This window comes from Lineus longissimus, chromosome 4 (assembly GCF_910592395.1).
Source record: "Lineus longissimus chromosome 4, tnLinLong1.2, whole genome shotgun sequence".
Taxonomy (NCBI): Eukaryota; Metazoa; Nemertea; class Pilidiophora; order Heteronemertea; family Lineidae; genus Lineus; species Lineus longissimus.
The window spans coordinates 2,062,451-2,078,142 of NC_088311.1; the positions used below are offsets into that span (position 1 = coordinate 2,062,451).

Below are 15,692 nucleotides of genomic sequence, written 5' to 3' on the forward strand. Positions count from 1 at the left end.
ACCACTCTTTATGTGTGGGTTAGGATGTCATTTCCATACTGAGTTTTCAGTCGTATTGCTCCGTAGCCTCATCGTGTATTGTCTGGAAGCTGAGCAATGTTAATACATGAGGGTCAAGATGGTCATTTCGAGCCTGGTGTAAAGTAGATTTTGGTCCCTTGTTTTGGTAGTCCCGACCTTCTGTCTAGTGGCTGTTCAATGATTCATAGCCAGTGAGGCATTGGCCCTTAACTTTGGGTTGCTAGAATCTATAATCTGGGACAACACTACGACTACTGACCTATGTAGGCCTCCTCCTGCCTTGCTGGTATTGGTCTACATCTTTAATCTTGAAGTATGTATGACAAGGTAATATCCAATATCAGACCGAAAAATGAAAAACAAGGTCAAATTCTAAGAGCTGATATATTGGGGCCTTTGTCCGGCATACTGCTAAGTGAATTCGTGCGAGGCAATACAAGACGACATTTAGGCCGACAGGAAAGCTCGTACTTCATCGTACTAGTAAGCTATTCAGCCTTTGCCCATCCAGAGCTTCAGGACCTCACTTATTGAGCTTATTTAAAGGAACTCTCTCGCTGCGGTTCAAAGCTTGAATAAACCAGGTAAGCATCCTCGTATAACCATTGGTCCTTCAATTCACCCCGCTTCTCGATATTTTTGTTAATGTCGTATAGGACTGACGAAAACCTGAGACTCAGGATGATGTCAGGTAACGGGTAAGTGAAGCGGCGAGTTATCTTGCCCCCGGGACAGTCAATTACTTCATCCTATAATTGGATCTCCTTGTGGCGAGGGACGAAGCCGGTCCACTGCGTCCGGAGTGTATCTTGCTCTGATGTAGTCTTCGGCAACTCCGGGGTTTGATCCAAATACCCTATTTACCCTATACCATAAAAATCGTCACACTCGCGCTAAATCAATAACAACAAGTTACTTATTTATTTAAATGTATACTGTACAAAGAAATAATGCTGGATTGAAGTCACTGGGATCTTGATTCTTTCTGTATCATTAGCTTCAAAGCCTTTCGCGAAGTGGCTCGTTCCTCCCATGAGCGAGGAAGGAGCACGTGACTGACACGCCATGGTATGAGATGCGATTTATTGGTCCGGACAGATTCCACTGAAAAGGCAAAAAGTATCTCATCGTGAAAAACGTTTTCATCACCGATCACTGACCGAGCGAGAGGCTGTAGGGGCCTATGTCATGGGAAATGTGCGGGCCGAGCACTCGCTGTGTAGTTGCTCAAAATGCTCACTTGAGAACGTGAAATCACTATTAAATGAAATCACTACCTAGTGGAATTGCCCGATCACAAATTTCGGTAAGTTCTCGTTGATCACAGCAACGCCCTCATCCTGACGCTCAAGTCTTGGATCCTCTAAAAGACCCGGACTCTGTTCTCTGATGGTTCAGAATGCAACGCCCCGGGAGCAACGCTTACCCTAATTGGGTTATAGGTGAGTAATTGTTTCTTCCCAAACATGTCATCTCGCCCAGGCATGGAGGGATGATGATCTTCTCCCCAGTCTGGTACACTTTGCCATCAAAGTAACAACCAGCTGAAACATTAACAATGTTATAAGATAATATCTATTCCTTTATGATGTTACGTAGTTACTAAATGTATGAGCAAATCGTATCTCTGAAACTGGAAACCTTCCGCGCTCATTTCATGAAGACATGGACTGCAGTTGGCATGAAGATGTGCACTACCTTGATTGCTGGCACCGAACTGCTCGAGTTGGCTTGGAGTCGTAAGTCGCCCCAAATACAATATTTTTGAGGTAATCATTTTTATCAGATCATTACATACTTTGTCCATTGTCCATGCCCTTAGCGGCTGAAATTGAGGGAAAATGCAATGTTATATATGCGATATGCAGAGGACAACTGAAACACACCCGTGTTGTAGCCAATCACACATTCTTGGACATCTTTATACCCGATCAAGTAAAAAAGTCCACCTTCAACAGGCCAAGACTTCTATAGGAGATCGTTGTGATGACGGATCCGTGTCAAGACGATTGTTGGTAAAGTTGGCTTCAGTCACCGATCAGGGGAAGAAGAGAACCTGTTTTCATTTGAACTTACGTCGGGCGTGAGTATCCTTCAAACATGCTGCGATAACCACCGCGAGGATCATTGCTTTGAGGCAAGTCATTGTACTGGTTGTCCTTGTGGTTCGTCTTGGCAGGTTATGAATGGTGAGAATTTCACATCCTGGTTTATTTTATTTCATTTCGAGGTGCTCGTTGCTTACCACGTGAGCTATATATCAAAAGCTATCCCCGTGAGAACTGATGAATTATCTGCAGTTGTCACACGTTGGTTGCCAAGGTCATTGCCTTTGGTGTGGCATAATTAATTGATTAACCCGACTTCATGTATATATGGTCATCAAAATTAGAGCGAATTTAGTTGAACAGCTTTTTTCACGGTTGGCTATAAAAGTTTATTGAGAAAATCACGGGCACAGTACTAGTAGTATAATATACAGAAATGAATATTTGTGGGCGTTGTCGCCGGGACGCCCAACTGACTGCATCGAGAGTCAAGCACTCCCTTTAATAATCGTCGTAGTTTGCAGTCTGCATGATCTCGGGCTTAGTTTCCGGTCCAGGCATCTAAATGGTAATTATCATTCCCGGGCCGGGGATCAGAATCTTATCGTATGAAAATCCCTCGAGATTGCCGCTGGATTATGTATTCATGGGGGATTTGAGTTGTCGTGGAAAAGATCGACGACATTCGCATAAGGCTCAGTCTTCTGCCCCACAAATGATCAATTCACCACATGTGCGGTGTACGCCTTCCCTGTTCCCCTTTGATAACACGAAAAAAGTCACTTTTAGTCACTATCTCCGGCGGAGAGGTACATGTATCTATCGCAGATTTCCGCCGCACCATGGCCGATTTATCGCGTTGTTCGTCCGTCATATACGATGGAAGAGCCTCTGACAAGAGACTCTGCCATTCCCTTGAGGTTGCAACCTGAATCTTCTTTTGATATCTCCTACATCACATCAGCCGAATGTACAATTGAAGGTGGTACCTATATCGAACCATTTCGTAACCATTGCTTTGACTCGGAGTGTACGGTATACGTTTACAGACCATATTGAAAAGGTACGTCGGTCAATCTTGCTGATCCATCGGCGACGAGGTTGTTTCTTTCGTGTATCCGATCGGATACAAGCAATAGATTGCAGCTATTAGAGTTCCCCGGGGTTCGCGGAAATGTCGCCGTTTAATCCATGTTTCTTGGCGGATCGATACAATGCCAGCAGCAGATGACACGGTATATCGTCAGTCATGAACGGAAGGTGTTGTTGCACACGGATGTCGTTATAGGAAAACCTTGCACAGGGATTGTGGTTTTGCTGTGAGTGACGACTGTATCGTGGATGAGAAAGGTAAGACCAAGAAGGATTGAGGGGAAGGTAGCCACGAATCTGGCAGTTTGTATAACGCGTGCTGCTTTCCGGGCTTCCGATTTCCCGCGGTCTGATGGTGAGTCATCTTAACAAGTTGCCTCAGGATTATTCAGGAGTGAACTCTTGCACGTGATTTGACTAGGGCTCTGCAACAACTTCCGCGAGGCGCTGTAAGTATTGCTGTTATAGTATAAATGCCGATTTATCGGCGTGGTTCGACAGTTCGTCAGGGACTGACGAGCAATACCTATAAATCGGCATTGTACAGTTTAAAATACAGTAGAACCTCTCTATCAAGGACTGACAAGTGCTGTCCTTAATAGAGAAGTGGTGTCCTTATTAGAAAGGTGTCCGCTAAAGGGAGGTTCCACTGTACATGAAATTAAGCTGCCAACATATCATCATATTAATGGTGGCAGATACCTTCATGCATTTTGTAGTAACTCATTTAATTTGTAATTTCGAGAGAGAAAATTGGTCCAAGGTCACGGTAATACTATATCATACCCACATGCATAGCAAATATAGGTTCTTAGCACCGTGTGATAGAGTCTGGTTACTCTAAGGATAGATTCAGTAAGCGGCCGGCTCTACCTCAACGTGTTCGCCTGGGCTCCGGCATGTCAGGTAAGTCTACTGAGGGAATGGCAAAACGCCTAATCGCACATAATGCTCTCGTTCCAACTCGCCGCGAATCGAGACTGGGAACCGAGACCAAGGAAGGTCAACACTTAGCGGGTAGGCACGGCACCAGTATAGATCGGCATGTGTCATGTTCTGTCATTCGCTTATCATGTGCCATCAGATAATTCTTATCCAAACATGTCAGTGCAGTGCTTTATGCAGTCCACATACATTTATATGAATGATATATCCGTACAATCAGATATAGGGGCCTATTTCATGTATTATTTTCTCGAAAAATTGATTTTCACTGCACTATCGAGAGTGAGGTTAGGCATGAACCGCCTGTGTTCGCCCTTTAGGTTCGCCCAACACATTATACCATCAAGCCTCCGCCGAGAGATCGCATGTTTTTCGAACCATGAAACAAGTATGAATGTGTTAGACATTTGTGTTTGAGTCCGGCGCTTGTCTCCTTTTCAGAATTCCGCCAAAATGTCCGAGACCTACGATTTCACTGACTACGAAGCGGAACTGGCTGCAGTATCAGCCACGAAACCTAGCATGAGCGGCGTAAAGACGGACCCGGAATCATTCCGAATACCAGGCCAGTATGAGGTGAACGGTATGCCATTAGGGGCCTTTACACCGAAAGGTCATCTCGGGGAGATCAAGACGCTAGACTTTGAGAAGAGTGATATCTTGCTGGCATCATATCCCAAAACAGGTATGAAGTAAATGAATGTTATTTCACGTTTTGCGTTTTTGCAGACGTTTTCTGCACGCGTTCGAGGTGATGGCAAGCATCGGGCGTGGCGCGATTTACCCCACTCATCGTTACGCCGACGAGCGATTCTAGTCTGGGCTGGCGCCCTGACGGAGCCAACATCGCACCATAACGAGTGATCGTCACCTCGAAAGTCACTTCTTTACGGTGCTTGACTGGAGGAAGGCATCTGACTTGGGAACACGTGCAACGGGACGTGCATGAGATCATCTTCTCTATTCGTTTGGAGGGAGTGTTATAGTTACAACGGGAAGTAACTCGTCTTTGATCCAGGTGTAACAGTTTTAGATAACCTTGGCCAGGGTGTGCTTATCTATTTGACCATACTTTAATCCGTCAACATGACCATATAGAAAAGGGAATGGTGCTTGGGGACATTTAAGACGTCACCGGCCTCCAGGATACGATGTGACAGCCACAGACCATGCATGAGTCACATAAACCGAGGCTATTATGTAGCGATGAATTACGTCCAACTGATACAAATGAGAGCTGTGTCCCAATAGATGCAAATAATTTGCAACCTTTGTGTTATTGGATATTAGCAATGAATATTCTTGAATTAGTTGGTAATTACATATTGTATACGTCGTGATTAATCGTTTGTACTGAGAGAAAAGTTCATAATTTGACAACAAGTTAATTCTCCGATCATGTTCATGGCCAATTATTTTGTGGCCCAGGATTGTCCAATTCAAAACTTTTAAGAGAGGGCATTTAGGCAACAGCCATATATGTCAGATTAAGTTACACGTATGTCGCTGGTTGAGGTCTCTCCTATCTAGTATATAGTAGGCCTACATCGAAACTATTCACACTATAGCTTGAAACAAACACAAATAGATGACCAATTTGACCTTTCCCCTCTTTTATTTTCCACCAAGAACATCCACATCTCGGTATCTTTTTCAGGGACCACATTGACGCAGGAGATTACGTACCTTTGTCGCCACGACGGTGACACGGATAAGGCTAACCAGACCTTCAACTACATTCGCACGCCGTACCTCGACAACGCCTGGCCCGATCATACCAACGGTCTAACGCTCTTTAAGAAAACAGAACACCCTCGGCTGTTGAAAACGCATCTACCCTTCGAATACATGCCTGAGCAGATCCTAAGCAAGGGAATACGGTGTATATACGTGATGCGAAACCCCAAGGATACCCTTGTCTCCTATTACTATTTCTATAAGAGTACGTCATCATTTGGCAAATTCCCCGGTCTCTGGAGCGACTTCTTCGAGATGTTCTTGTTGAACAACCTCTGTTATGGGAACCTCATAGATAACTACCTCAGCTGGTGGGAGCATCGAGACAAACCCAACATCCTTTTCCTCTTCTATGAGGACTTACTGAGGTTCCCCAAGCGTGAGATCAAGAAGATTGCCGCCTTCTGCGACAGGCCAGACATGCCTGATGCGACCATTGACAAGATCACGGAGGCCACCTCCTTCAAGAACATGAAATCCAACCCAAAGACGAACTACACGTCCATCCCGGAGGACATTGATTGTTCTGTGAGTGCATTTATGAGGAAAGGCTTAATTGGCGATTGGAAGAATCACTTTACAATCGCACAAAATGAAATAATGGACAAGATACTGAAAGAAAGACTCGCGGGAACTGGTCTTGACTTCGTCTACGAAGCCTAGAATGATTTCACAGTAGACATGCTGTGTACAGGTTCCGTTTACGGGACTATATAGATTCTTCGGTCCAACGGCCTAAAGGGTGAACCGAAAGCAAGTAGCCTGGCCTGCAGTTCTTTCTTTAACTAAATTTCAGAAAACATGTGTTGAGGTGATAGATGAACTAAATAATAAGTCAAATTGTTCAATATATGTCATTTATTGGCGTAAATGCTGGACAGCTGCATGCAAATCACGTTGATTCCCCACAGGTTTAATACATGTCAGAGAGTAGATAAGTGTGTTTGCGAATTATAGGTGCTAAATATCATGACAGTGTTGCTCTATTTTAATCTTGGCTTGTTCTTTTAGGGAAAACGATATCCAATTTGCTTAATTGTTCTCAACCAAAGGCTGGCAATGAAAGAACAAGAAGTTGAACCCTTACCCCCGCCACGAGATTCGTTAAGCTCGCAGCACACCTGACTCCAACTTCGATCTGTTTCTGAACGCCAGAAAACTCCCAGGTGTGCTACGACTTGACGCCGCTGGCCGCCGGCGAACTCCACTCGACGCCAGATATCAAACTGGGAACATCATAGATTGGTTTGATTTTGGACTCCCGTGAACGCCAGTGAACGCCTGAAGCAGTCAGGTGTGCTACCGATTCAGCGGCGAGCGGAGTTCAGTCGAACTCCTCTGGACACCAGAGTTGGAGTCAGATGTGCTGCCAGCTTTACGGTTACATTGGTTTCTGCATGGTTGAAATGACAACCACATGCCCCTCCCCTTTCCCTCCCACGATCACTGGATATTCCCGTCGACCTTGATTTAGGACTATACGGGTAAAGCGTTTTTAATTGTCTTTTGGCAGAGAAGCTATAGGCAAACGCAAAAGGCTATGTTTTTAGGAGTACATGTAGGCTATGAACATGTTAGCCTAGTTCGATTGTCGCAATCCCCACTGGCAGACTTTGCGATATTCTGTCAACTTGGGCAATCGGAGGTTTTCTCTTTCTCTTTCGCTGTAAAGCATGCATGACACCAATCCACCGGCCTTGAATGCTGTAAAAGAGCTACAGAAAGGGTCCATTTTGCATTTATCCTTGCATACATCCACAGATTGGTCGTACCATGTACCATGTTAGCAATAACTTGTAACTTAGGATGTTGGGAACAAATCGACAACCATTTCCCGAAGTGGGGCGAATCGCTGCAACATAAAAAAAAGAATATTAGTGTTTTCTGAAGAGTGCATTATTTTTTAAAGGATCGAAATACTCTTAGCAGAAGTCAAAGCAGTCAAATATACTGACCAGATCTGTACCAACATCCGGTGATGTTTTCACTCCAAACTCCATCTGCTTGGCACGTGACATTCACCTCCATGATTGACCTATCACTGTCTAGGAAGTAATCCGGGTCACACCGGTAAACAGCAACATCTAGATATTTATGGGCAGACGACATGGGCTTGGCATTGGTGACATTCTCTAGATCAGGACAATAAACCTCTGAAAAGAAGGGCAAGAACACCGCAAGAACATTAATTGTCAGTTGAATTTTCAAATGCTTCCTCCTGATCGCCACTCACGTTGTCTTCCTTTTACTCATTTGAGACACTTGTGATGTGAACTGAAGAAACGCTCGTTGTCAAGGAAGTCGAGAGCAGAAGTGGCTGAAAGAATTATCTACACATTTTCTTCAAAAAGAATTGAGACATACTTACTAGAGCAGAGTGGTGGTGGTGACGACCACGATCCTTCAGCAGTACAGTACATCGTCTAAGCTAAACATTTTTGGAGGAGCTGATGATGTTTCTTCATTTTGAGCAGAAAAAAATATTTGGACTCTTTCAGAGTTGAATTTTTTAATAAGTTCAAAATTCTGAAAAATTTCCAAAGCCAAACAAATTTTGGGACTGATGATGTTTCCTCATTTTGTGAAGAAAAAAAACAAGTGAAAAAAATATTTGAAGTTGGAAATTTTTTTCATCTGTAGCATGACAAATTTGCCGCAATCAATGTCAATCCTAAAGTTTCCTCCTTTGTGAAGGATGGATATACGCACAACGACGGAAGATCGGCATGAGTTAAGAACGTTGGTCATCACATGGAGGATGCTGAATACTAAAGCTTGCAGCACACTGGACGCCAACTTCGGCGGCAAGGCGCGTCAGACTGAACGCGACTGAACGCCGCTCGACGCCAGAGTTGGCGGCAGTGGATCGCGCTCATGCACACCTACTCAGAATTGGCGCCCAGTAGCGTCTTTTCCGCCACTGCCAAGAATCGTGGGGGCTGCCATTTTGATATCATGTGACGTCAAGACGCAAGCTGATGGCCAAAGCCTCGCCGTTGACGCTGGTTGACGCCAACTCTGTCGGCGATCTGTAGCACACCTGGATTCTATGGGCGGTTATTTCCGCATTAAATGATGTCCTAAAACGCGTCTTTATAACTGGCGACTCGTGTGTGTGTGTAGAGCAACCCGTGCGTACAGAGCAAAACGCGCGTATCTAACTCGCGACCCCTACAAAGAACATAACGCGAATGTATAACTACTGTCGCATAAACGTGCCGTCGGATAACTGGTGTCGGATAACTAGTGTCGGATAAGTGCTGTCGCATAAGTGCTGTCGCATATAAGGTTCAGGCGTTCAGGACTCTTGCGGCAAAAAACGCGCCTTGCCGCCGGAGTTGGCGTCCAGTGTGCTGCAAGCTTTACGACAGTACATGTACGTGTTAATCAATTGAGTACAAAAAAGTGTCCTTTTGTTTTAGTCACGACGTTTGTAACGAAACTTATTCGTCAACATCATGTTCTGATGAAACATCAAAACTCACCTACACATTGCTTCATCGTACCATACCATTGCTTCCTCGGTTCGTTTTCCTGGCAAATAAACGAGTTTTCGTTCTTCTTGTCGCTAAACCAGTACCCCGAGTTGCAAGCGTATTTGGCAATGTACGAATTGGCATAATACTCGTTTTTGTTGCTGTGGTGACCGGTGGTATTGGAACTTGCCGGTAGAAGCTTCGCCTAGCAACCAATCGCTGGATAAGAAAGGGTTTCTTTGTCAATCTCGATGCCCAGTGAATCTTGTGTACAATTAGAAGAAGAACATCTCTTCTTTTAATGTCTTAGCAAAAGAACCACTGCGTTGAGATACCTGATCCTTTTGAGCTTGTCTTGAAGCTGCTCAGTGGGCTAATCGATCGAAGGAACTGAACACATGTTTGCACAATGAGTGATAGAGATGTTAGTAATGAAAAATTGTGTCTTGCTTCAGCAATCTCGAGCGGTTTGTGATATGAGTCTCTTACATTTATATGCTAACCAAAATCCCTTATGTCCGCTATCCTCGTGGGTTGGAATTGAAGTGATCCAGAATGTCGTCTTTCTGGATTCAAAGACGACATCACTCACAGTCGAAGTAGAAGCAATCGTTCGCCCCTGCATGCTCGATTGACATATCTTCCCAGCGTGATCTGTTTGAACATCCGACAGAGTGAGGTAGGTCGGACATGAGCTTCCAGGGTCAAAGTCAATCGACATGACCTTGAACTCAATCCTTTGACCTTGATCGATGGAGACAGTCCATTGGCAACTGGTGGATGTCTCATAGTTGTGGTTTGGGAAACCTGGGCTGATGATGTCGCCATTGTCCTCGGAGTAAGTACCTCGACATTCGTAAACCTCTGTTTTGGGGAAAACAAGTTAAGGGATGAAAGTTGTAAACAATTACTGTGTTCAGGTAATTAAGTGAAAGTAAAGTCTTTCAATAGAAAGATAGACTTGTGAAAGTCACCGCGAAAGTGCTGCCGACGCAATATAAATTAGGATGAAAATGGATAAACTATATGTGGTATTTTGACCCATCAGGGGCCAACCTGCTCATTCAGCATAAATAATACTTAGACTGAATTGACCGTTTGATATATTTTCGATAATTCCACTTCATAAAACACGGCTAGGAATAAACGCTAACGTTTAGTGCGATCGCTGATATGGACTATCAAGATAACTCACCTTCTGTCTTCATTGTGAACCCCCTGCCGTATCCAGTGGGCGCAAGTAACTTTATACAGAAGGTATTCGTAGTCGAGAAAAAGACCTTGTTAATGTTCGGATTCGGGCCTCCAGTCCCCTTGAATGTCCCCAAGTGATTATTACTTGGACTGCAGTCCGACCCATCGTAAATATCCACCGTGTCCCCGTCTGCGAGGTCCATCATAGTTACTGTCAGTTTGGCTCTCATTCCACCTAACGCCTTCACCGGGGCCTGAGTGCGCCAATCGTTAGTTGGTTTGTAGGGGGCCGGATGGCCCGGCGAATTGATATAGGTGGTTGCACCATCTGAAACAAAAAATATCCACCACACGCAAAACCGTCTGGTATATTCCGAGGAAATCATGAGTTCGGCCAGGGTCTAAATTCAGTGGATATCCTTTCAAAGATGAGTGTTCATTTATTTGTTATTGTGCGAACCTGTTCGTGGGAGGACCCGAATCGGTTTCGGTATATATGGTAAGAAAAGTACGGTTTCATTATCGGGCCAGGTTTAACGTTTTATATTGAATGATACTAATAGGCCAACCACCGCTTTATGTATGTATGTCTTTTACTCTGTTCAGTTTGGTCTATCGCATGAAGCAAGTTGCACAATAGCACAGCAATCAGTACTGAATCATGATCATAATCTCATAGCACAACCATCAGTATTGAAGTTACTCTTATGATCTGTCTCTGGAAACACGACTGGCTCTTGGCACAACCATCAATATTGGAGTCACTATCATGATGGTAAAAGGTGAAGTTTAATGAAGACGGACACAATTTTAAAACTCCTCCACTCTCAAAAAACCCAGATGAAATTTGAAACCGACGAAGAGGGATTGAGAAGCCATTAACCAAACACTCCATCAAATCATTCTTTAGCCCAAGGCGTAAGCCTGCATTTATCACAGACTTGATGAGGCCGACGCTTCATGATTTCACTCAGGTGAATGTAACAGTTGGCAGTAGATAAAGCCGAGGGCTTCAGAGTTACATCAGTATACGTGATGAAGGTAGTGCCTACTTTATAAATGTACTTGTGAAAGGGACTTCAGTAGGAAGGGCGGATAGACAGCGGCAAGACGCTGCCTTCGAGGAAGACGACGCCATGTCTCAACGCTGGACGTACCGGACAAACATGATGGTGGCGGTCTCGGCTAATAAGGTAAGCTCATACACTTATTGAATATAATAACATGTTTCTTCTTGTACAACAGTACAGGGAATAGTAGAAAGGTGTAAGCCTATCATATGTTAGAGGAGGATGTAAAATATGCATGATAGAATCGACATCAGACCTAATCAAAAGCTGTGGATAGTATTCTGTAGACATGGACGCGTTGGGACACCCGGTTGCGTGATTTTTGAGATCGTCCAACGAAAGAACATACTACTAGAACCCGTATCAAATTACCAAGTGGTCTCGGTCGTCACTCTCCGGTCTCGCGCGCCAGACTACTAAAACGCTCCTCGAATGAGCCCAGATGACGGATGACGTAGTCAAAGGATTTAAAAACCCTTCCTTGTTAAAATCAGATGGTTCATTTCATGTTGTCACTCATGTTTGCCTCTACATTAGACTACACTGCAACATATGTAACTGGCAATAATTACTCTGCCACTATCAAGGGGTAACGTTGTTGTATGGTAATGGACCTGCAGGGGTTAACCAACTATCGAATACCAATGATCCTGAAACATGTAGCAAGAAATCTCAGGTTCGATCTCATGTTCACGTTAAGCCTGTCGATTACCAGGTCATCACTTCCACTTCAAAACGTGAATGTACATGTAGTTGCGTCATCATGATGCCTTCCGCTGGCTAACTCGCAGGTTACATCGGGATAGAATGTGTAGTTGCGTAACCTGGCAACCACAGGCTAGTAAATGCAGGTACCACTTAGTTTTTAAAAGCAACAATATATTTAGAAATATCAAAACAGAAACCAAATAGATATCGCAAAACACTTTTTTTCATTCAGCGTTTGTATTTCTACTACTTTCAGAAGGCCCATCAGTTCATCCCCGCGACCGCCGCAGAGGATTGGAAATGTAGGGCGTCCAACATAAGAGCCAAGCGCCACTCCATTGACGTGGTGAACAAAAGACAACACAGCTTCGACTCTGAAAGCAACACGAACGACAAACATTTCGCCAGACAGTACAGTGTTGATCTGGTGAACTTGAAGAGTATGGGGAACCAGGAATTCGATGAAGAAGTAGAAAGCGAAAATTTACAAGATCAGATTCGAATGTATTCTCAGCTGCACGAGCAAATGGTAGTAACAGGCGGTAATCAACTACCATCTGATATAAGAAGTCCTGATCATGATAAACCTAGGTCCGGTTTCACTACTGAAACTCGAAGTTCTTCTGCAACGGCCAAAAACAAGGTATCCGAAGAGGTGAATTTAGAGACCGTCAATAACGGGACGTCAATTCAACTCAACGGGTCAGCTCCGCTAAGATACAACTTAGAAACCACAAACGGTAGTCCGAGCGACAGTCACGGCGACGAGCCGACTCACGGTGCCAATGCCGATTCGCTCGTTACAGAAAGAAGAAGGAGTTCAAAGGCTGTCCTTACAAAGATGGCAGCCGTGTTTGGACCAAGCGTTGACCCCGACCTTGATGATGACAGTCAAGGTTACGAGACGACTGAAAGCGAATTTGGAGAAACGGTCGCTAATGAGACACAACCAAAAACAGACATGCCGGCACAACGCAGGGGTGACGAGAACGTGATGATAACAAATGAACAGGAATCCTACTCGACTTCTGTTCTTTCGAAACAAGGACAACTGTATCATGCAGAAAACAATCGATTGCTGCGAGGAGAAATACAAACGGGTTCATCGTCTGCTCCTTCGACTGTCCCCGGGCAGAATGACCAAATCTTTGAAGACAAGAGCAAGAAGGCGACGACGCATGAAGAAAGGATAAGACAGTGGCAAATTTCCGATTGTTTCATGAGCCATGAGAGCTTCAGCGAGTCACTGCTAGATGGTTGCGATGTCCCAGACTACCCAGAAGAACGCATCACAAAAGAATATGGCGGCGAATACGCAGACGACACCCAAACAAAGATGTCTGCAGGTCAATATGGTGGCGATACAGATTTTAAACAATCATGTGAAGAAATTGAGAATGAGATTGCCTCAATTGGTGCGAGAAACGTGCGTTCTCCTCCTCGAGTTAATCCTATAACCTACAGGATCCCGGGGCAGTACTCGCAAAGAGATATGGTGCTTGGATATCTTACACCAAGGGAATATCTTCACCGAGTTAGACGAATGGAACTTGTCGACGACGACATCATTATTGCCTCGTATCCGCAAACATGTAAGTATAACAAGCCTGAAGGTGTGACGGGACATCCACCGTCACCAGGGGTAAATCCATGGACCATCGCAGCCCTAGCTTCGCAGCGCAAAAAAAATGCGCAGAGCCGAATAGCTTTGTACAAGCTTGCTTTACGCCGCTCGTACAATAGCACAATCAATCTGAGAGCAGGCCAAAACCAACTCCGCTAAAGCTAGCTCTCTGATCTTCTGTTATCCCGCGTTTACCACTGATATAATCACAGACACAAGAATTTCTTTCAATAGTCTAGCCTGTAATAGAGTCAATTGTAGTGTCTCCTTTTTCCTCACAGGTACAACCCCTATTGAGCAAATCGTCCTCATGTCTTCCCACCCCGAAGACTTCGACAAGACAAAGGGCGGCGCATACATTACTCTGCCCTTCCTCGACCATTCCCTGCCCGAAGGCACAAACGGCATCAAACTTTTCGAAGCGTCTGGCCACCCGAGAATTCTGAGAACGTTTTTACCCTACCAGTGCATCCCCCGGCAGGCAGACGAAGGTGTCGCAAAGTGTATTTACATCATGCGCAACCCAAAAGACGCGCTCGTCGACTTGTACCACATGTACAAAACTAACACATTACTAGGCAAATTCCCCGGAACGTGGTCTGACTTCTTCGAGCTAGTTTTGGCTAACAATGTGTGCTACGGAGACATATTTTATCATTACCTGAGCTGGTGGCTCCACAGAGGACAACGTAATGTTTTGATCATAAATTTTGAAGATATTCTGAGAGACAGACGACAGATGATTGAGACCATTACGTCTTTTTGTGACCAGACGGCAGTGTCGTCTGCAAAAATGCACCAGATCACGGAGGCAGTTTCAAATTTTGCTGTTCAACCATCAACATGGAAGAAATATTTTACCGTTGAACAGAATGAAGTATTTAACACTTTAATGCACGAACGTCTCGTTGAATCTGGTTTAGATCTTTTCCTGGACATTTAATTTCTCCGCCGGAACACGTAGCATCAACCTGCATGCTAGTAAAACAGAATAAGTAGATAGGTTGACTATAGGAAGAAGCCATGTGGGCCTGACTACCAGACACATGTGTTCTCAGTTGGCCTGGAGTTTCGATCTTCAAGTCCCAGTGACTATACATGCACTCCGGATACAGTGGACCGGCCGACTTATAATCTCATCCCTCAAACAGAAGTCTTTGAAATTTCTTGACTGGAGTGTATCCGGCATGATCATGAAATGTGTGACAGTACCGTTTTGTGGCGCGTTGTGTAATTTCTGTACCATAATATGTGGCTTGCTCCCAATCCCACTCCCGCCAATGAAACCAAATACGACTCTCAATTAAAAGGAATTTCATATGATACTTGTGTGACGTGTTTTATTGTAATGACTACACCCCGGACGCAGTGGACCGGTCTCGGCCTGTCGCCATGAAGAAAGGACGATCAGGATGACGAACTGCACACCTGAGTCTAGTGATGACTGGCAATTAAGAAATTAAATGGTTCAACTGCCAGGTGTAGAGAGAAGTTTGAAATGTCCTTAGGCTAATTTGGCACAAATAGTTCCAGCATATCTTATAATTCGGTATTGCGACAGATTTTTCTTGATATATCGTATTTATATAGCTCGGTGATATTATACGAATTAATATATATGAAAAACAGCCCATCTCATGCCAAAGTTGTCCCTTCAACAAAGAATGTTTGTAGCTGATTTTATGGTTTGAATGACCATTTTGAAAAAGGGTTTGGAATCGAGGTCAACCAAAATAGTTGTTGGCCTCAATGTACCCTCGGGAATTCAAGCCGCCGA

At 44.4% G+C, this 15,692-nt stretch overlaps 3 protein-coding genes and 1 long non-coding RNA gene across 7 annotated transcripts; 2 read left to right on the forward strand and 2 right to left on the reverse strand.

The window, feature by feature from the left end:
- Positions 1-419: 419 nt before the first annotated feature.
- On the forward strand, positions 420-6,829 carry LOC135486345 (sulfotransferase 1A1-like). Of its 4 annotated transcripts, none has more exons than XM_064769064.1 (3): positions 420-605; positions 4,548-4,791; positions 5,764-6,829. In XM_064769064.1, the coding sequence occupies exons 2-3, from the start codon at positions 4,560-4,562 to the stop codon at positions 6,504-6,506; spliced, it is 975 nt and encodes a 324-aa protein (XP_064625134.1). In that variant the 5' UTR covers positions 420-605; positions 4,548-4,559; the 3' UTR covers positions 6,507-6,829. The 4 variants fall into 4 exon arrangements, with proteins under 4 accessions (XP_064625134.1, XP_064625133.1, XP_064625136.1 ...); XM_064769063.1 differs by lacking the exon at positions 420-605 and adding an exon at positions 3,184-3,419; XM_064769066.1 differs by lacking the exon at positions 420-605 and adding an exon at positions 3,454-3,610.
- LOC135486348 (uncharacterized) lies at positions 1,053-1,846 on the reverse strand. The gene is made up of 3 exons (XR_010446688.1): positions 1,820-1,846; positions 1,448-1,565; positions 1,053-1,125 (listed from the first exon to the last, which is right to left on the reverse strand). It is a non-coding gene; the product is annotated as an uncharacterized LOC135486348 (long non-coding RNA).
- Positions 6,822-8,265, reverse strand: LOC135486347 (membrane cofactor protein-like). The gene is made up of 3 exons (XM_064769067.1): positions 8,212-8,265; positions 7,799-7,996; positions 6,822-7,695 (listed from the first exon to the last, which is right to left on the reverse strand). The coding sequence occupies exons 1-3, from the start codon at positions 8,261-8,263 to the stop codon at positions 7,583-7,585; spliced, it is 363 nt and encodes a 120-aa protein (XP_064625137.1). The 5' UTR covers positions 8,264-8,265; the 3' UTR covers positions 6,822-7,582.
- A 5,423-nt stretch (positions 8,266-13,688) lies between these two features.
- On the forward strand, positions 13,689-15,085 carry LOC135487244 (sulfotransferase 1C4-like). The gene is made up of 2 exons (XM_064770765.1): positions 13,689-13,883; positions 14,197-15,085. The coding sequence occupies exons 1-2, from the start codon at positions 13,784-13,786 to the stop codon at positions 14,856-14,858; spliced, it is 762 nt and encodes a 253-aa protein (XP_064626835.1). The 5' UTR covers positions 13,689-13,783; the 3' UTR covers positions 14,859-15,085.
- Positions 15,086-15,692: the final 607 nt, after the last annotated feature.